This window comes from Acipenser ruthenus, chromosome 22 (genome assembly GCF_902713425.1).
Source record: "Acipenser ruthenus chromosome 22, fAciRut3.2 maternal haplotype, whole genome shotgun sequence".
NCBI classification, from domain to species: Eukaryota; Metazoa; Chordata; class Actinopteri; order Acipenseriformes; family Acipenseridae; genus Acipenser; species Acipenser ruthenus.
The window spans coordinates 18,930,615-18,951,906 of NC_081210.1; the positions used below are offsets into that span (position 1 = coordinate 18,930,615).

Sequence of the window (21,292 nt, forward strand, 5' to 3'; positions counted from 1 at the left end):
CATATTAACATCATGTTTTAATTGAACAAACAAACACAATACATAGTTAACTGGATATAGGAGTTACACAGACCAAGGGAAACTTGAATGCTGTTCCTAGTGCATGGAAATAGTCCTATCCCTTTTCTTTTTTCAGTGAGGTTTTATGCCACTAGGTGGCACAGTTGCACTGGAGGTAGCTGAGTGTCCTCTGTAAGGTATGGTTCTTTGGAGATTAAAATCTTTTGTTTTCCCACACGGCATAACGATGTATCTGATATGAAGGTGCAGCGCTCAATAAGCATGGTAGATTTTACACCACAATATCATTACTGTCTGTTTTCTATATTCTTCTATGACTCGTGCAACCCCTGAAACCACATTCTGTAACACGTGTGGTTACATACAGCCCTCATGCAGAAATAAAGTGCATATATACAGTATATAAAAAAAGATCACAGATAATCAAATGGGGTTTAGCAACTGTGTATTTAGCCAGTTCAGTGTTTTTGTGTGACTTTCTTTTTTTAGCGACACATCTACAACAGAGCAAATAACCAAGAAGAACTGGTTTAAAGTCACAGTGGAAATGTGTGTGGTTTGCCTTAATGCTAACACAAAAAACAGCATTTAAATAAAACAGTGATGGCTTCCTGTAAATATACAGTAGACTTTACATATTGAAATGCTTTTTTAAATTATGTTTAAAGTACATGCTGTATCAGGAAGGACTTTCTGGCCGTGTCAGTCTGTCGCTCTGTCAGGCTGTCGCTAGCAATACTTTAAGACCTTGATTTTATACATTTTACCTTGCGGAACAACAATAATAATAAAAAAGAATAATCATTATATAACAGTGATGCATACAGGTTTTTTCTTTCTCTCAAGGTAGTTGGTTAAATAATTTTGTCAGGTGAAAACTCTTAGGAGGAGGAAAAAAAGTGAAATGTTTCCATTACAATATAAAAGCACTACATTATTGTCTGCATTATTTAAGGCTAACACATAGTTAACTCTTCTTAAAATGTGGGTTACATAATATTCACCTGCAAAATTTGGTAACACTTTAGTTTAGGTATCCATTATAATACTGGTCTTATTATTTCTAATCATATTGTTAATAGCACAATTAATAACATGTTTATAGATTGTTTATAATCACTTAGTGGAGATCTAAAGTGTTACCCAATATGTCAAGTTTTTAAAGGATTCCTGTCACCATGGAAACCACTTGCTATTAATTAACTGGCCAGAAAAGAGCAGTTGCCAAAGTAATAGAACAAAATCAGTTGCCTATTGGCTGTTGAAGTATGTAGTTGCCCTTGCAAACAAAGCAGAAACCTGTACACTGTGGGTGTATGCGTGTGTGTGAGGAGTGGGATGCAGTTGCTATGGAGACCAGGCTATGTATCCAAGTGCACACTCACCAGGATTGGAGGAGGGACAAAGGCAGTCCGACGCTACAAGAGCAGGTCTGTCAATCAAAGCATCTCCCTCCAGTCGAGAGATCAGGAATGATAGAGGCATACTGTATCGAGCAAAGCAAGCTGAATTCAACAGAAAGACCAAGATAAGCATCTGAAGCATGGCAACCATCACCTGCACCAGGTTCACTGAGGAATTTCAGCTTTTTGAAGAACTGGGCAAGTAAGTTTCATGCAGACACTAGTATTCATAAAAGATGCTCCAGATTTTACGTTCAGTACAGAAATTAAGTGCAAGCACCAGGTAGAAAGCTTTTTGTTTGTTCGTTTGTTTGACATACTTTCATTTTTAGTACATACAGTTATAGTGTTTTTGCAAAGTAAAAGGATAAGAATGAAAAAGGTTTAAATAACAAAAAGGTCTACATTTCTACGTCTGTTATTGACACATATGGGTAGTAGCTGATTACTTTAAAACATTTTGGAAACGAAAAGAACCCACATCATTGTGTTTAATTACTGAGATAAAATATGATTTAAGGACACATTTTCAACCCGACAATACATTCATGAAGAAGATGTGATGATAGCTTTGTCAATGGAATAATGGAAATAGAATGATTTCATCTCTAGAATTATTGAAATACAAGGCAATATTGCAAGCTGCTTTGGTAAAATGCATTATCTGTGTACTTCAAATGCTTATGATATTGTGAGGTATATAGAGAAGTGGACACACATGCCAGGACAGTAAGAACATGAATACATAAGCTGTGCAAGCATTTCAGAATATTTTGTTTTAAAAAAGCTTCAAAATGTTGCTTGTCATTTAACTGTTCATACATTAACTGGTTGAATGACACACGCAATAATTCAATGGAGTGGAATGAAGCTAAGTGATTTTATTTAAATATCTCATATCTTCAGGAATGTGAGGGTGCTGGTTGAATTGCACCTGGACTCTCTTACTGTTTATGGCTGCTTATTGTCTCCAAAATATAACCTAGAACCCACAATTTCTTACAACCAGATAGATATAGAAATGGGAAAAACCAATTAAAAGGTTGAATCTAGTGTCTGTTTGCATGTCTTGCACCAAATTGTGGGATTTCCAGCCCTCTGAATCGATGTCAAGAGGTTTATATAAGGCGCCGCTGAAAGGTTTGAATTGGATTTCATTTCTAATATATATTAGTATACACACAAACTGCTCGGACAAGTTCCCAGATTTCTTTCTTCATTTGTATGTATTTGTATCTCTGGTTCAGCGCACAGTGCATTTTAATCTGGATTATAATGTTAGGATGGCTATTCAGAATTCTAATGGGACTTTAGCATTGTCCAACACCCACTCTAAGATTCTTAACTAGACAGCCCCCATGCGTTGTTTTGACAAACCCAAGGTAAGTACTGAGGGGCTGTTATGTAATTCAATTTCGAGTGGCAATTATATGTAGCTCTGGCCTAACTGACCTATGTGATTTATAATGCACAGTATATCAATGCACCAAAAGCAAAATGTTTTCTGTTTGAAGTTTTCTTTGATGCTTACACAAAAAAATAAGATGCAGTTATATGTAAATCTGTTGCATCCCTTATTAAAGCTAAAGCTGTCTTGACTGAGTAATAACCAAGGCTTTCACATCTATTTTATTATCACTGGACTCCTTTTCTTGTGCAGAAAATCAATAATAATAATAATAATAATAATAATAATAATAATAATAATAATAATAATAATAATAATAATTATTATTATTATTATTATTATTATTATTATTATTAGTAGTAGTAGTAGTAGTAGTAGTTGTAGATATATACATCTGTATAAACTACAGGAGTTTACAGCCTTTTTATTTACAGTTGTGGTGCAAAGCTAAGGTAGTTAACAGACACAAATGAACAGCTGTTCAAAACACTTGGCAAAATCAGCAGATCCAAACAACATCTTGATTTAAAATGATTTTGATAAATAAGGAGGAGGAAGAAAAAATGTATTTAAATTGAAAAACTGCTACAACATGAAAGAAATCCACACTGCTTGTGCTTTCTTTTACGAGAGTTGGATAGTTAAACTGCATACTGTACACTGTTCATTCAACACAACGTTATAGCAATACATTAAATAAGAATAACAGTGAAAATCTTTAATGAACAGGTACATTCCTAAACACTCTCTCCATTTCTAAGGCTCCTGTAACTGAAGTGTTTTTTTAAATTTTTTTTACCAAGCTCTATTCTAATGCTTTGGACATTAAGAAGTAGATGGAACCAGATTTACAGACCCATTACTTAATGCATATGCACAAGTGCTGTATCTTTACAGCAAGACTAGAATAACAATGTTTATTCTGTTATGTGTGTGGGTGTTCCAAAGCATTTTTGATCTTTCAATTCTCATTGCACAGCTTATAGCAGTGATATCACAATAGCGGCTTCACCAAGCTTTGAATCCAGAGCCTCCCACAGCAATGGCAATGTTTTTTTAAAAAAACAATCCTGTTGCTGATTGAGAACTTTATATCGTGTATCCTCTATAAATTGTTTTGTTGTTCTAGATAGGTATTTCCTATACTAAGGGGTGAAATTCTCAACAGTGCAGGTACAGCCTGCACAGCCGGGTGAAAACATTTAAAAAATTGAGACAATCTGAGAGCCAAAGAATAAATACTTTAAAATGTATACATATTGGTACATGATACATTTATAAATACAAAATAAGCCTTATAAAATAACTGATCAATTATAACCAATTCACCATAAACAAAGAAAATACTGAAAGCTTTGTACCCTCTGCTTGTATCACTCAATCATGTACTGTAATATAACACTAAAGTTAAACCTTAAATGACAAGCATTAAGAAATATTACACTATGCAGTAACTGCTGTAGAGAGGAAGTTTTGTTTCAAGATATCCTAAAAAAAGGGATGATGTTATACAGAATGGTATAAAAAAAAATCAAACAATGCACAAAACAAAACATTGATCACCATGGTTAACATGTACCTTGCAAGTTGGGCCCGTGTTTGAAAAGCGTGAAGCGCACCTCCATCTGTATCCCAATTCTGACTCGCTTACCAAATCTGAAGCTGCACTTTGATCCTGTTTTATTAATGTTCATCCCTACTGTCCCACACATCACTTGCCATTTTAGAAAATGTCGCGCAAATTCTGACAATGTGGTAAATCGGTGCAAGGCAAAACATCTAATTTTTATCAACTATGTAATTTATGGTGAACACTGACATGGATTTTTGCCTTCAAATTCATGTGCAGCAATGTTCATTTCGAATATTTCAGATAGGTTCTCCGCCACACTAAAGAAAATAATTATTACTTCATAATAATGATAATTACTCCATGCTGCTGTTTTCACGTTGCACTGCTAAAGCCTTCTCTCGTTGATCAACGAATGAGCACTGACACAAAGCAAAATTGGCAGAGATTTGTGACTCATGCCAAAATGAATTCTGATCAACATGCAGTGATTATTCTGATGTTAATGGTGGCCAATAGCAGCTAACAGAAACAGAAGCAGTGAGGAAACAGAATGCAAGAAGCACGAACTGTGCTGAATGAAAGCGCATTTGAGAAATGTTGCGCTAGTGGACTGTGTGTGAGTGGATGGAATGCATCTGCGTTGGATGAAAATCAGATTAAATAAGTCCCGGTGAGTACCAGCAGAATTTCACCCCTGCCTATACTGCTAGAGCGGTCTGCTGTTGTTGTCTTCTGTAGAAAAGTTAATGCTTCTTTCAATTGTTTAAGGCAACTTGCTGATAACACTGACACGTGAACCAAGTAAGTATCAGCTACCTGACATTTGTCTCCATGGGGCTTCTATAGATGTTGTAGAGCACAGTGCTCTTAAGCTGCCAATATCCAATGGTTTTAAATCAAGGATAAACATCTATATAAGGTAACAGTCTGGACATTAAAACATAAAACTAGTGTAAATAAATACCTTTCAGCTTGCCAGCAACCAGATGAAGGAGGCTGGCCTGGTGTCTGTGGAGCACATTTTCAGGTCTCTTTGATGAGTTGTCAACATGAGGTACTGTGTAAATCATTCGCTCTGTGAAAACATCAATTATTAAATACATATTTTCATTTAGTGATCCTATCAACCCCCAAAGTGAATCAAACCTCAGACTGCAATAACATATTTAAAACCCCTGGGTCGGCTGATGTTATGCAGATTTGAATTCCCTTTGATGGTGTTCTTTATAAAAGAAGGTTTCTGTTCTTGCTGTTTCATTACTGTATCGTGCTTCAGGAGAGCTGCAATTAGGGGTGCTTTATTCAGCAATGAAAAACCTCATACAGACGATACTGGCTAGCTTACAGTAATAACTTAGTACTACTGTCTCCTGCTAATAGAAACAAAAGGACATACATTACTAAAATGCCTGTACGATAATCTATGTAAGGAATGTACTGCTTTGAAAAGAATCAGTTGTTATTGTTTCATATGTCAATATGGTTTATTACAATGAAAACAGATGGTACTGTACTATTCCCATTTCAACCTGTATATGACACTCTTCATTTTAATGTTAAAATCTCTGCTCTATACTATAATAGCCACCATTTGAAAAAAGTATGGCCACAAAGGCAACCTGATCAATTTTGGTTGCGAGAGTTGAAGGCATCCAATAAATACATCAAGGGTTGGGAATCCCATCACATTGAAAAAAAGCATTCCCTAAGAGCAGCGAAAACACCCAATGGGTCTGAAACTAACAGTTCCACATAGTGGTGACGTAAATGCAACAATAAACCTTCCCAGCTATTTGGTGCCATGGTACCATTATTGACAAACTATTTCATGGTCACTCATTGCAAATAGTTTGGCTGTGGTGCCAAAACAGTATGGTCTGGCAATGGCTAAATAGTGTCTGACCATGGTATTGGTTTATATGAAGAAAACTAAAAATAGCTACAGTTTTTACACCCTTACTGCCCTATTAATTGTCAAAGGTCAGCAGCTTTTAGCATGAATTCATGCCTGTCTCCAAACTTCAAATGGTCTGCACCTGTTGAGTGTCCACTGAGAAGCTGGAGGGTTGAGGTCTCTAGGGCTGTCAATCCCTCACCTTTCACAAGCAGCGGATTCATTACTGTGTTTACACATGGTGTAACCACTCACTGCACTGAGGGCGGGCCTCGTCTCTGGTGCTCAAATCCATTGCCTTGCACAAACACACCATTTACCTGCTCAGAACTGTGGAGACAAACAGGGCATTTTTAAACATTTACATGTACCATTTACCAAGTGTTGTAAAGCAGTAAGAAACAGCAAAGTAATATTTAATGTAGCACTAGTAGTCTTAATGTTAGGCACAGTATTTGACTTATCTAAACAGTGGTAAATCAAACTATGTTGGCATGTTGCCTACTTTTAAATAAATTAAAAAAAAATACTCTGAAGATACCAACATGCACACTAAAGGAATTGTTTTTACCAACATGCACACTAAAGGAATTGTTTTTCATAACCTTAGTCAGTAAAAAGCCAAATTCTTGTATCTAAACCTGAAAAGCTTTTCTCATTAACTTCAGCCCCTTTTGTTTTATTTTAAATAACCTTCGAAATTATGTGTTAAATAAAATTAATCTTGTGCATAATGTTCAAAAGCAATTTAAAATAATTAGTTTAGCCTATTTATTTAGTTATTTAGTTATTTAAATTTATATATATATATATATATATATATATATATATATATATATATATATATATATATATATATATAAATTTAAATAACTAAATAAATATATGATGCATCCTTAATATTATATCCATTATAATAGATGGTAAAAGCATAGCTAAGTAAAGTATATTGAAAGTATGGTAAAGCACACACATGCTTGGTAAAGCAACTGACCCCTGGCAGACCACAGTAAACTAATTGCATAGGATAATCGTGGGGAAAGGCAGGTAAAACTAACATTTCCATGTTTCCCTTTTATTTATACACGAAGCCGTCGTTTCCGCGGTTTGTTAGGTTTCTACCTTTACAGGCTGCCAGAGAAAGCACATGGATTTCCAAGAACGTATCCAGTTTTGTTTTGTATTTTCAGAGGTGCGTTTTCTGTGGTGAGACGCTGTCTGAAGGTCCTCACAGGACAGGAGTATGCTGCAAAGATCATAAACACCAAGAAGCTTTCGTCCAGAGGTAAGAAGGATTTGGAAACCTTTTTATTTCACTTTGCTTAACGCTTGAACTGAGCTAGATCTTTGAGCATGCTTGAGCAGATCGCTGATTCAGTATCTCAGACAGTTAATGAGATTATGAAGGCTTGGCTTACACAAAGTCAGAGCATATGGAGACCCTGAAATAATACATCAGTATTGGCAATGAAACAAAAGCTGCTTGCATTAAGTACAGTACTCTGATTTTCCTAATTGTTGTTAATGTATGTGTTCATTTAAAACAATAGTGACCAAGATGACCTTTGCATCAGATTATTCCAAAGAGTTTCTATCTAGGCTAACACTTTACATCAAGTGTCTCTAATTACTGTGTATTTACATATTAGCTATTTAGTAAATACACGTGTACTGACACATAATTACAATGTTATTATGCATAGGTTACAATGTACTTAATATGTAAATCTTTTTGCATGATATAACCCTAACCCTAACCCTAACCTTAACCCTTAACCCTTTTCTGATACCATTGTGTACTTTCACATAGTGTGCAAAAAGATGTACCCATTAAATACATTGTAATTGTGTGTCAGTACACATCTATTTACGAAGCATGGTAACTACTATGCACATACACAGCAATTAGAGACATTAGAGAATTATATCCTCGACTCCGGATGATCTTAACACAAAGGAAGAGCACAGTTTTCAAAATACAGTCTAGTATGTGATCGTCACATTTCTGCATGGTGCATTTTCTTTATAGGATTGTAAATACTCACTATACCCGCCTATACAGGGTTGGATAGGTGATGTTCCTCTGTAATGAAAAAACAAAAGTATAATGAATTAGTTTACTCATTTGAAAGGTTGACAATAACTATTTATATTATTTAAACAACAGCAGATACAGAGCATCCCTAAAACACACAAAACACCTTCAAAGTGATGTGCACCAGTTTTAATTGTAATGTCAATACCGGGATCAATAATTCACACCTGGTAAATGACTTCAACAGGAGGCAGCATTCAACCTGCCACGGTTTAGATAATTAAAATAGACCCCATTAGCGTGTGGCGGGCCTTTTATATTAGTCAAGCAGTAACAACATCAATTGCTTTTTATGTAGAAACATTTACAATTGTGGTACTTTACATAGGCATAGGCAATGTGAAATTACAAGTGTTTTCACATATAGATGCTTAATAGATTATGTATAATATAGTAACAATATAGTAATAACCTCATCAGTACAGTATCTTCCTAACATGGCCAACAACTGCACACTAATGCGGTCCATTCAGGGTTATATTGCTTAATCATAATAGATGGAAGTATTCATTTTATCCAAAAATTCAGCCATCATAGATTATTTAAACTGCATTGGAGTCAGAATTTGATTTTGATGGTTCCGTTATAAAAACATTCTAGATCAGAATTGTTGTGTCAACCAGGTGCAAGAGATTTCCATATTCCTTCTTTTGCAGATGTACAAAATCTCAGTTATTGTTCTTTGCTTTGCGAAGGAAAAACAGAGCACAGCACAGTTCTGTACGTAAAGCAAGGCATCCATATCAGGCAATTAAAACCGTTTGAAAAGATGGCATTCACAGAAGACCTATTCAAAAACGAACAATAGGCAACGATGAATAAAAGCGTGCGTAAGATTCTACAGCAACAATTAATCAATGTCATATAATTAAAGGTTCTGTTATTCTGTTAACATCAAAAGCCTATTATTACAATGACAGCTCCCCCCCTTTTTTTAACCAGAATTCAAAACTGTTTAGAAATGAAATTAGATAAAAACCAGGAAAGTTTGGGGTCAATGGCGAATGTTGCACTAAAGCTTTTTTTAGTTGTATTCACTTTTTTGATTGAGTGCTTGAAGTTTTGGAAGAATTGCAGCATACTCTGCCTCCAGGCAATGGTGTGCTCTGTGCATGTTTTGAGAACAGGTAATATGTATTAGTCTGCTTTACCCAGAAGCATCTGGAACTATTCAAAATGCCAATGTCATGTCTGGGTGAATAAAGCGCATGATTTCTAACACTGTTTATGAGCCACTTGATGTCCTTGAAAAAGGAGCCATCTGTGTTTAGAGTCAGGTGCTTGAATGGGTCGTCTTCAGGGTTATCTGTCAGTGCTCAGCTGCCAGGCATGTTTGACTCGTGTTAGTCTAGTCAATTTCAAAAGTTTAAATCACATATAAGAAATGAATCAATCACTGTGACAAATTTGTCAAAATTCCATCCTGTCCAGATAACATCCTGTGCATAGAGAATACTACTATAATTATCCCTACTGTTACTACTAGTGTTGCAATTTCCACACATTCACAAATTGTTAAAAAACAAAATAGCTATGCTGCCTGTAGCCTTCCTGCTTAGTGCATTTAGCTACACCACTTTATAATTTACCATTATATTTTGCCAGCTGACATTTTCCTTATGGAACACAAGCTGCTTTTCTCCATGATGATTCTATCTAGAGACTGTAGATCAATATGAATCCTGCACAGTACGGCACAAGCGCTTTGCTCCAGTTACTCACATTAGCAAACCCCCTTTGGTTAGCCTCACCTGGATGAATGTTGTCCCTCCAGGTTCCAGCTTCAGTTCAAATCAAGTTCAAAGTCAGATGATTAAAACAGCAATGGGTTCTCTCCGTGCTAAATCAACCAGGAATATGGAGTAGGAAATGTAACAGGCGTCCAAGGAAAAAATAAAAAAGGGAGAATGAACTGGCTGAACAGGTAAAAAAAGAAATGGGAAAATGTAAAGATAAATGCTAAAACAATCTAATCTTTTTTCACTCATCATTAATTGTTTGTTGAAACCAGAAACGGCTGGTTAATCGATTAATCGATTATTTTGATTATTGATTAAGCACACCCAGCAGTGGAGAGATAAAAAAAATGTTTAATATTTGAGACACCTGTTTTTCCAAGCTCTGTTGCATTATAGCTGGAACAGCTTGAACTAGAGCTTTTGAGTGTATGTCTTCAACTAGATTAAGTTGAATGTAAATAGATGAATATAAATAATAAAGCTAGTCAAGTCTATTGAGGTTATCTGTCATGACCCAATCTAGTATAATATGCATAACTAGAAAAAAATTGCTTACTTGAAGCATGTAAAGTCAAATGGTGTAGATAAGTCATCTCGAATGACTCCTTCAAATTCAGCACAGAGAGATGAGCCAGGGGGCATGGACAGAAGCTGGAGATGAACAAATGATCTGAGAAGAATATAGTGTGTGAAATAGTTTAAATGGCAAGGTCATAGGCTGAAGGCTTTGATATCGGGGACTTTCAGGCAGCCATTATAGCATATGCCACTGTGGGTAACTTGTTCTGGCTTCCAACATTTCCTCTGAGATTGTGAGTCTGCATCTGAGTCCTGTTTGAACTTACAGACTTAATGAGGTTAAAATTACCCAGCCTTCCATCATTTTACACCTGCTAGGAATTGATAGATGGGAAAATGGTGGCCACATCCTGTGTCCTACCCAATCATACATATGCAGTATTTTGTGGAATGTCTTAAGCAGAAATTGTCTCCATTTTATACCTGCTACCATCAATGAATTACAAATTGGCACCACCGTACATGGCACGTGCATTTTCATGTGAATCTGGAAAGAATTCTTGTACTTTCTATACTTTTACACACTGGTCTTCAACTTAGGCACATCAAGTGTTTCCTGAGCAGTTCAAGTCCAGCAGGTAAAAGGCAGAAGAATTTAGCTATACACTGTGTAAGATGGTTCAGAATTCAGAATCATGTCAAAGGATGTTAATATTTTTAAATATAGGCCACACATGAACAAACAGATGTACATTTTGAACGTGTTCTATGTGTCCCAGTTATTTTAAAAGGGATTTTCTAATTATACAAATAAATTGGCCACAGATTCATAATGTGTAACTGTCACAAAGACGGCCAGAGTGGGTGGCGTCAGACCAGACAGGAATACACAGACAGCAGAGACGGTGGTGATGATGAGCTGAGTGCAATGGCTGCACTCAGCGTTTAATAACAAATAAAGGGTTTTAAACAGTACAAAACAGGACACGGCACTTGCGCCAAAATAAACAGACATACAAAACGACTAACACTAAACAAACGGTGCACGGACAGACAAACAAACACGGTGAGTACAAACACTTTACGTTTACGATTTTACTACTACTTATTCCTCTCTCTCTCTCTCTCTCTCTCTCACCCGTTCTCCTCTTCCGAACACCCAACCCCCGAGTGACTAAACGTGCATCTATTTATACTGTTTGTGCTGGGATTCAATTACTAATTAATTACTCACTTGAATCCCAGCACGTGAATTCATTACGTGAAACCCCGTGTTCACATATTACATTTAACCAGCACGTGAAGTGATTTGTGCTCTCCTCGTGCCTAAATACAAATCTACACTTTTTAAATACACGTGAAACACAGACCCGTTTATATCCCGTGTACCAATCTATACACCGACATTAACACACGCAACACGCAACACATAACACACAATTGCACACAGGGGCGGGGCACATTGCCACATATACCCCCCCTTGTGCGCAGCACACATGGCCTCAACGGCCACCTCCCCCCTTAAAAACCCAGCAGTCCAGGACAAAGTCTCGGGCTGGGAAGGGAGGCTTCAGTGGGCCCATGGCTGGCCATGCTGTCAGCACCCCTGCCGGTAGTGGCACGGCTGACAGCCTGTTGGTCCCGTCCTGCAGCGAAAAAGCTGCGGGGGCAGGTGGTCCCCCGACCTCCCCCTTCTTCGTAGCCGGCAGCTCCCTCCTGTGGGGCTCCGGCCACAAGAACTCCTGCAGCGAAACTGCTGCTGGGGAAAGTGGTCTCCAGACCTCGTCCCCCTTCTTTGTAGCCGGTAGCTCCCTTTGGTGGGGCTCCGACCACAGTACTGCCGGCAGCGAAGAAGCTGCAGTGGGAGCAGGTCTCCTGACCTCCCCCACGATCTCCGGCAGCGAAACTGCTGCTGGGGTTGGTGGTCTCCAGACCTCCTCCCCCTTCTTCGTGGCCGGCAGCTCCCCTTTCTGGGGCTCCGGCCACCGTACTCCCTGCGGAGGTACGGGCAGCAGAGGCAGCTCCTGCTCCTCTGCTCCGGGCGGTGGCGGAGGCAGAGGCAGCTCCAGCTCCTCTGCTCCTGGTAGTGGTGGAGGCAGAGGTAGCTCCAGCCCCCCTGCTCCTGGCGGTGGTGGAGGCAGAGGCAGCTCCAGCTCCTCTGCTCCTGGCGGTGGTGGAGGCAGAGGCAGCTCCAGCTCCTCTGCTCCTGGCGGTGGTGGAACCAGCAGGTATTCACCCTCTGCTGGTGGAGGTGGGAGGGGCCAGCAGTCCTCCCACTGCGGTGAAGGTGGAACCAGCAGGTATTCACCCTCTGCTGGTGGAGGTGGGAGGGGCAAGAAGTCCTCCCACTGCGGTGGAGGTGGAACCAGCAGGCATTCACCCTCTGCTGGTGGAGGTGGGACCAGCGGGTATTCACCCTCTGCTGGCAGCTTGGGTCCTAGGGCTGTGGAAGCCCCGACTTCCCTCTCTTCGGGCTGTGGACGCACCGACTCCTCCCTGTTGGGCTGTGGACGCCCCGACTCCTCCCTGTTGGGCTGTGGACGCCCCGACTCTTCCCTGTTGGGCTGTGGACGCCCCGACTCCTCCCTGTTGGGCTGTGGACGCACCGACTCCTCCCTGTTGGGCTGTGGACGCACCGACTCCTCCCTTTTGGGCTGTGGACGTTCGGGCTCCCCCCACTCAGGCGTAGGACGTTCGGGCTCCTCCCACTCAGGCGTAGGACGTTCGGGCTCCTCCCACTCAGGCGTAGGACGTTCGGGCTCCTCCCACTCAGGCGTAGGACGTTCGGGCTCCTCCCACTCAGGCGTAGGACATTCGGGCTCCTCCCACTTGGGCTGTGGAGGCAAAACCAGCAGGCATTCACCCTCTGCTGGTGGAGATGGGGACAGCAGGTACTCACCCTCTGCTGGTGGAGATGGGGACAGCAGGTACTCTTCCTCTGCTGGTGGACCTGCTACCTGGGCTGCTGTTCCACTTATAATTGCCTCCAGGTAGCTGAGGACCAACCCCACACCTTCCTCCCAGGTGCTTACAGTCTGTTCCCTTGCATATGCCTCCCATCGCTCTCTGTCCATAAACTGCAGGAACTGGACGACTACTGGTATAGACTGGGCCTCCAGCCCAGCATTTTCCAGCATCCAGTCCCGCACTTTGATGGCGTCTTCTGCCATTTTTTTTTTTTTATTATTTTTTTTTTTTTTAAATCCAAAACTGCGGTTCCTGCTCTGGCCTGAGTCCTGGAGGCGCTGTCGATCCCACGCAGGACACCACGTGTCACAAAGACGGCCGGAGTGGGTGGCGTCAGACCAGAAACAGGAACACAAACGACAGAGAGATGGGGTTTTGGTGAGGCTGAACGCGTGATCGCGTTCAGCATTTAATAAACAGAACAGAAAATAAAAGGTTGGAACAGACAAAAACACTGGACACGGCACTTGCGCCAAAATAAACAGACATACAAAACGACTAACACTAAACAAACGGTGCACGGACAGACAAACAAACACGGTGAGTACAAACACTTTACGTTTACGATTTTACTACTACTTATTCCTCTCTCTCTCTCTCTCTCTCTCTCTCACCCGTTCTCCTCTTCCGAACACCCAACCCCCGAGTGACTAAACGTGCATCTATTTATACTGTTTGTGCTGGGATTCAATTACTAATTAATTACTCACTTGAATCCCAGCACGTGAATTCATTACGTGAAACCCCGTGTTCACATATTACATTTAACCAGCACGTGAAGTGATTTGTGCTGTCCTCGTGCCTAAATACAAATCTACACTTTTTAAATACACGTGAAACACAGACCCGTTTATATCCCGTGTACCAATCTATACACCGACATTAACACACGCAACACGCAACACATAACACACAATTGCACACAGGGGAAGGGGCACATTGCCACAGTAACATGTTACATTAAGTGTCTCTAATTACTGTGTATTTACATGTAATCCTTTAGACAAGGTTTGGGGGATGGAAGCAGGGGCTCCGTCTATACTCTATTAATCAATTAACACATTTAATTGATACATTAACACCCTATACGTTAATCACTTAACCCACCTATTTAAAGCCAAAACGCAAGCATCTCCTTGTCAAAGTGTTCCCGTTTTCAAACAGGACACAGCAAGACCTCTGTCTTTTTTGCTAGTAAAAGTAAAAAGACAGCCCGTTACCATATCTACTAGCCAGATCCCCTCCTTCTCTTCTGACTCAGATGATAGCCAGCAGCCAGGTACCTCAAATTCAGCCTTTCAGTCACCGATACCCCACCTCAGCAGCTTCGCAGATCCAAGAGCCGCAGTTCAGCACCGCAACCACTTCATTATAAAGACTGGCCAATTGGCCAATCCTGAACACTCTTTTTGATAAAGGTATACCCATACCAGCAGGAAGCGATCGTCTGGCGTTATTTTATATCCTCTGCTCAGATCTTAGAGCTGAACCGGTGATTCCCTGGGGTCACCAGTGGTCAAGGAAATCCATTTTATTCTACAGCTACAACAAATCAACAGTCCAAATCATCAATAAAGGCTGATCATCCTCCCTTTTCATCATGCAGTTACTCCGCTGGATTATTTGGATCTCTGTTTCAAACAATTTCATTACTGAATCCTGTTACTTGCCAGGCATCCATAATAACACAGCTCATGCTCTTTCTCGTCTCCAGGTTCTCAGATTCCGTCAGCTAGTTCCCGCAGCAGCAGCAGAACCTCTTCACATCCCCCAATTCAAGGACCCGATATTCAATTAAATACATCAATCTCTAACCTGCTTCAATCCACCTGGACCTACATGGCAGCCGCTTTGTACAAGGTCTTCATACTCCATAGCATGGTCTACCTTCTCAATCTTATGCGCCCAAAATTATATTCAACCCATTCCGTTTAACCAGGACTGGATTTGAGCTTTTATAGTCCACGCAACTCCTTAAACCTCACGCCAGCAACCATTAAGACATACATCTCCGGCATCCATTACCACTATCGCCTCATGTCAGTACCGTCTCCGATCCTATTACACCGTGTAACAATTTTTTTTTTTTTTTTTGGTTCCTGGGTAGTAAGTGTTATTTCCTAATTGCTTATGCCTCAAAAGTATAGAAAATGGCTATTATTCCCCACAAACTTTGCTTTTGTGACCAGGACAGTGATATTTTGAAATTTACCTATTTTCCAGAACATTCCAGATAGATTCAGTGCTGAGTAAACTTGGAGTAACTTCTAGAACTTTCTAGAACTTTCCAGTAATATAAATAGTAGTATAAATACAGGGGTCTTAAGCCCACCAGTTCAGTTTAGTTCCAGCTGCCTAAGTGGATAATTATCTGCATTTTTCTGAGATGGCATCAAGAGGCTGCAATGGTGGCATTCCTGATGGGTCTCCAAGGTGGTTTTACCAAGTTTCCCTAATATCTTTGCCTTTGGGACAGCAGGGACACCAAGGCGCACTACCACAGGCGGGACTGGCCACAGCGGACCGAGTTCTCTGTGGGGAGGAACAACGTCAAGTGGGAGCCACTGATGGACCCCCGGAAGGTGCTGATGCCACCACTGCACATCAAATTGGGCCTTATGAAACAATTTGTCACAGCTCTAGATAAGGAGTCGGCAGCCTTCAAGTACCTTCAAGACTTCTTCCCTAAGCTGTCTGAGGCAAAGGTCAAAGCTGGTGTCTTCGTCGGACCACAGATAAAGAAGATCCTGGAGTGCAATGAATTCCCCAAGAAGCTCACTAGTAAGGAGAAAGTGGCTTGGAACAGCTTTGTCGCAGTGGTTCGGGGCTTCCTGGGCAATCACAAGGCCGAAAACTATGTGGAGCTGGTTGAGACTCTGGTGAAGAACTACGGCACAATGGGCTGTAGGATGTCCCTCAAAGTCCATATCCTTGATGCTCATCTTGATAAATTCAAGGAGAACATGGGAGCGTACTCGGAGGAGCAAGGCGAGTGCTTCCACCAGGATATACTGGACTTTGAACGCCGCTACCAAGGACAGTATAACGAGAACATGATGGGAGACTACATTTGGGGGCTGATTCGTGAAAGTGATTTACAGTATAATCGTAAATCTCGAAAAACTACTCACTTCTAAATCTTTTGTAGTCATTTTTGTATTACTTTAGTATAAATACATGTTAATTTGGATTCATATGTTGTTTTTTTCTGACTTTATGTGAACGAAAAGACACAAATTCGCCCATTTTGTCATTGGAAATAGGTAAATTTCAAAATATCACTGTCTGGTCACAAAAGCAAAGTTTGTGGGGAATAATAGCCATTTTCTATATTTTTGAGGCATAAGCAATTAGGAAATAACACTTACTACCGAGGAACAAAAATTGTGTTACATAGTGTTATCAATCCTAGCAATACAGCTGATGCTTAGAGGGATAGCAAAAACTTCAGCCCCTGTTTCCACGTCTCGACTACCTATATCTTCAGACCTTCTCCTCTCGCTGATTCTGATTCTCCAGAAAGGTTGCTTTTCCCTTTTCGAAGATCTACTGATGGAAACTCTATGCCTTACTGCCTTCTTTAGATTCCTGAGATGTGCCGAATTTACTGTTACATCAATCTCCAGCTTCCCTTCCCTCGACATCCATTCCAGCGATATTTCCCTAGTATCTAACTCACACTTTATCATCTTCCTTTGCACCTCCAAAATGGATCAGCTGCGTCAAGGTCAATTCATCCAACTTGCTAATCTCAACTCTCTGTTATGCCTGTATACATCCATGGTAACGTACATCTCTCAGAAGAAACGTTTGCTCACATCGGATCCTTTGTTCATTGACAGATCACGCTCAGTGGTAACCAGGTACTGGTTCTCATCCCACCTAGCCTCCCTCATCTCTAGAGCAGGGCTACCACCTCAATTCTATACTCCCCACTCTTTCAGGATCAGAGCAGTCACTTCAGCAGCTAAAGCTAATGTCAATCAGCATCTTAGAAAGAGCATGGGGTGCTGGACATCATCAGTAGTAGAGGGCTACATTTGTTCATCAGTTTCAGACATCACTGCTGCCCACCAAAGGATAGTTAGTATGCCCGGAGTGGGGGCTATCTGACCGTCTGGACCACCAGAGGTTTCCTCCTAACAAAAGTGTTTTTTTTCCTCTCCACTGACGGCAGGTGTAAATCACATAGCCTAATCTCACTAACCCACTTTGTTTGTCTTGTTCGTTTTTCTTTCTAGTACATGAGATGAACGGCATGTCTGTTTATCCCACGTGTGTGGGGTTCTGCGGGGAGTCCTTTCTTTTGGGGGGTAGTGAGTCTCACTTCCCCGACCTCGGGTTGGACGCAACACAGCGAGCCTCTGTTCAGGGAGGTTCTCACCATGTCAGAGGGGACCCCCAGCCATGCTGTGTATTGGTGCAACTAAGCACTCTAATTCCCCTCACTGGGATGAGGCTCTATTCTAATCGAATTTGGGACATGGCTTGATCTTGCTCTCAGCGATCGAGTCCCAAACTAAACTAACACCTTGCTGTTTCCTTCCTCTTTCTGTCGACATGCTCAGCGAGCCAGACATCTATTATGTGTTTTCATGATATCTCAGGGTTGCCCGAACCAGCCTTGGAGGCAGCGCCTCTTCGCAGCAAGGCTCCAGCGTGATGAGACCCCTATCACTATTCTATCCTATATCAAGGGACTGCTCAGTGGAAGCATTCCAAAGCCTCGAATATTCGGCAGTTAAGTGGAAATGGCCGAAATGTTCTATGTAGCCCCTGCTTTCAACCCGTGAAATAGCAGTTACTTAATAAATACATTTGTATTTACACATAATTCCAATGCTATTGTGCAGAATTACAATTAATTTGTAAATCTTTTTGCCCGATATATGTAAGTACACAGTTGTATAAGAAAAAGGTTAGGGTTAAGATTAGGGTTAGGTTTAGGTTTAGGTTTATGGTTAGGGTTAGGTTTAGGGTTAGGGATATGGATAGAGATAGGGTTATGGTTAGGGCTAGGGTTGTATCGTGATTAAGTATATTGTAACAATGCACAATAACATTGTAATTATGTGTAAGTACACATGTATTTACTAAGTAACTACTGTATAAATACACAGTACTTAGAGACACTTCATGTAACGTGTTACCTCATAATTAATACACAGGCGACAATTAATGGGTAACACAATCTGGGGCTGTCTGTTGTCTGTTTCATAATCTCTAACATCTCAGAAGAATCTGCAAGATCAGTTGTTGTTCTCGCTGAACACTGGAGGTTAAGGCTGAAATACCTTTCACAGATTTCACATGCTCTGAATAGTTTTCATTCAATTAATCCAAAAGCATTGTTGAGACATTCTGGTAATGGATAGCATTCACATTATTTTCATTGTCTGGCCAGCTTTAGTTGTGCTAATGGGCAAGTTAGGCAAATGAAAAGAGAGATAGAGGGTGAGAGAGGGAAAGGGAACTGATGTCACCTAAAGGCAGCTTCTATCTATTCAACTACGTACTGTATCTATTTTACTAAAAAAATATTCTGCTGCTTATACTTATGCTACATATTTTGTCATACTGAGCATATATCAGGAAAATGATAATACATGGAGGTTTTCATCAACAAGTCATAACATTTAAAACAACACAGTAGTTTATTGAGCAGCATACAATTTCAATTTCACATCTTTGTGAAGGAAAGATCCAGTTTGCATCATCAAATTGATGGATTTGAATGGTTGTTGTTTTTTTGTTTTATATGTATGTTTGTTAGTTTTATGGACATAACACACTTAACCAACATAATTTTAATATCTTATTCTGCTTGCAGACTATTTATCATTAAGTGATAAGTTAATTAATAATCGCAGACCCCTACTGTGTAGATTAACCACGAGCACTTACCCCTGATTCCCCATGGTAACAGTATCAAGATTTATGTAATTTATCTAGATTACATATTTATCCTTATTGCTCACCTTCTAAAATGTTACCATGCTAATTCTGCAGTTTATTGTGTGTACGCCATGTATTTAGCACACGTTTCAATTGTTAACTATGGTTTTTACAATACAATACTTTGATATGATTTACCATGATTTCACAATGCTTTTAGAAATGCTATGCATTTACCTTGAAATACTGTGATAACATTTTATAATAGCTATCTAACAAGACAGAATAACCAAATAAATAATAACAAATGATTTGCTCATTTATTATTAAAAAAGATAACTAAACCGCACCTCGCGGTTCATGTCATTGTCTTTTTCTTATGCTCTTATAATGGACTCCGAGCTGTGTTTTGTCCTATATATTATTCAAGATATTCTTCCCTGCCATGAAAGATAGTGGGTTACCTGGCAGCCCTGCATATGCAATATGAAGTGTAGCTGAGAATTGGTGCATACGAGTGAGAAGAGAGCAAAGCGGGGAGGCTTAATAAAGCTGTTAAATTAAATAAAGAGAATATGCAGGTTGTCAGCGACAGTCGGACGAACAAGTAAAGCTGTCAAAAAGGATGTCTCTGGCTCATTAGGATGTGCTGCTGCTGCAAATAGATTCTAAATATATCTGCTCTTAATGGATGGGGGGTGCTTAAAGCTTCAATGCATATTAATAGAATTGTACTGTGCTGAACCAAAAATGTAATATAATATCTCCTGATGAAACACCTAGCTGCAGTAGCCTCAGGAAGTCGAGATACTTAATAGTAAGGAAATAATGTAAAGTGCTGACATGTAAACACATGTCATGTCATAAGAACATCGTGCTATTTTTTTTTAATTGAGATTCACATAGATTTTAGTGGCATCCCTAAGGCAAGTTACTTAAATATCTACAATTATTAGCAAGTTAACTAATTGGCAGGTTGCATAAAAAAGATAAACACAGAAAGGCTAGAGAGTTAAAGCGATATCAAATATCATCTCTTTTATTGATCCTTCATTGTAAAAACTGTTTAATTGTTTTTAAAATACAACTGCTCTAAGAGGATAGTTTTACAGTATATTTCAGTTCTGTAGCAGGGGCTAGTGCAGTTGTACTAGTCAATTCTATAGAGCAAAAACTGCTGACACTGGCTTATTGAGTCCAGCTCAGTTATCAATTTGTCCCATGCTAAATGAACCGTGAGCACCCACACTTTGAATTGTATCTATTGTGTAAATAATATTATTTTATACGTCCCGCTGGGGGACTGAAAAGCAATTTTGAAATCTTATAGTGACTCTAATGATGGGATTAAATTCGATGTTGGGGTTGAAATTGGGATTAAAGGTTAGGATTTGGAAGGAAGGGTGGAGGCATAGTACTGCGTGTGTCTACAGGAACTGTGGCCCTCAAACATCCTGCTGTCTGGTACAGTATATCACAAGGGGAAACAGCTCCTAAATTACATCTCTTCTCTCTGATAAACCTTCAAGCCCTTGAGTTTCTTTTATTTTAACCCTTTGCGGTCCTATGTCGGACCTGATCCGATATTGCAATTATTCCTATCTGGTCCAATGTCGGACCCTGTCCGACATCATCAAGAAAACGCAAAAAACGGGTTTCTAGTAGTTTTTTCTCCGGAAAAAGCCAAGAAAACCATTCAATGGCCGAGTGGGAGCGACAGGAGCCGAGACAAGCCGGAAAAAAAGGGCGTATCTCATGAATAGTCATACTTGCCACTG

General features: G+C 40.0%; 1 protein-coding gene across 2 annotated transcripts in view; it reads left to right on the forward strand.

The window, feature by feature from the left end:
* The first annotated feature begins 1,463 nt into the window (after positions 1 to 1,463).
* The window catches only part of LOC117431681 (calcium/calmodulin-dependent protein kinase type II subunit alpha-like), a 91,100-nt gene continuing 71,271 nt past the window's right edge, over positions 1,464 to 21,292 (forward strand). For both annotated transcript variants that reach the window (XM_058996073.1, XM_058996074.1), the window contains exons 1-2: positions 1,464 to 1,626; positions 7,490 to 7,584. In XM_058996073.1, the coding sequence (XP_058852056.1) occupies positions 1,565 to 1,626; positions 7,490 to 7,584 (157 nt within the window). In that variant the 5' untranslated portion in view covers positions 1,464 to 1,564. The remainder of the gene's footprint in view (positions 1,627 to 7,489; positions 7,585 to 21,292) is intronic.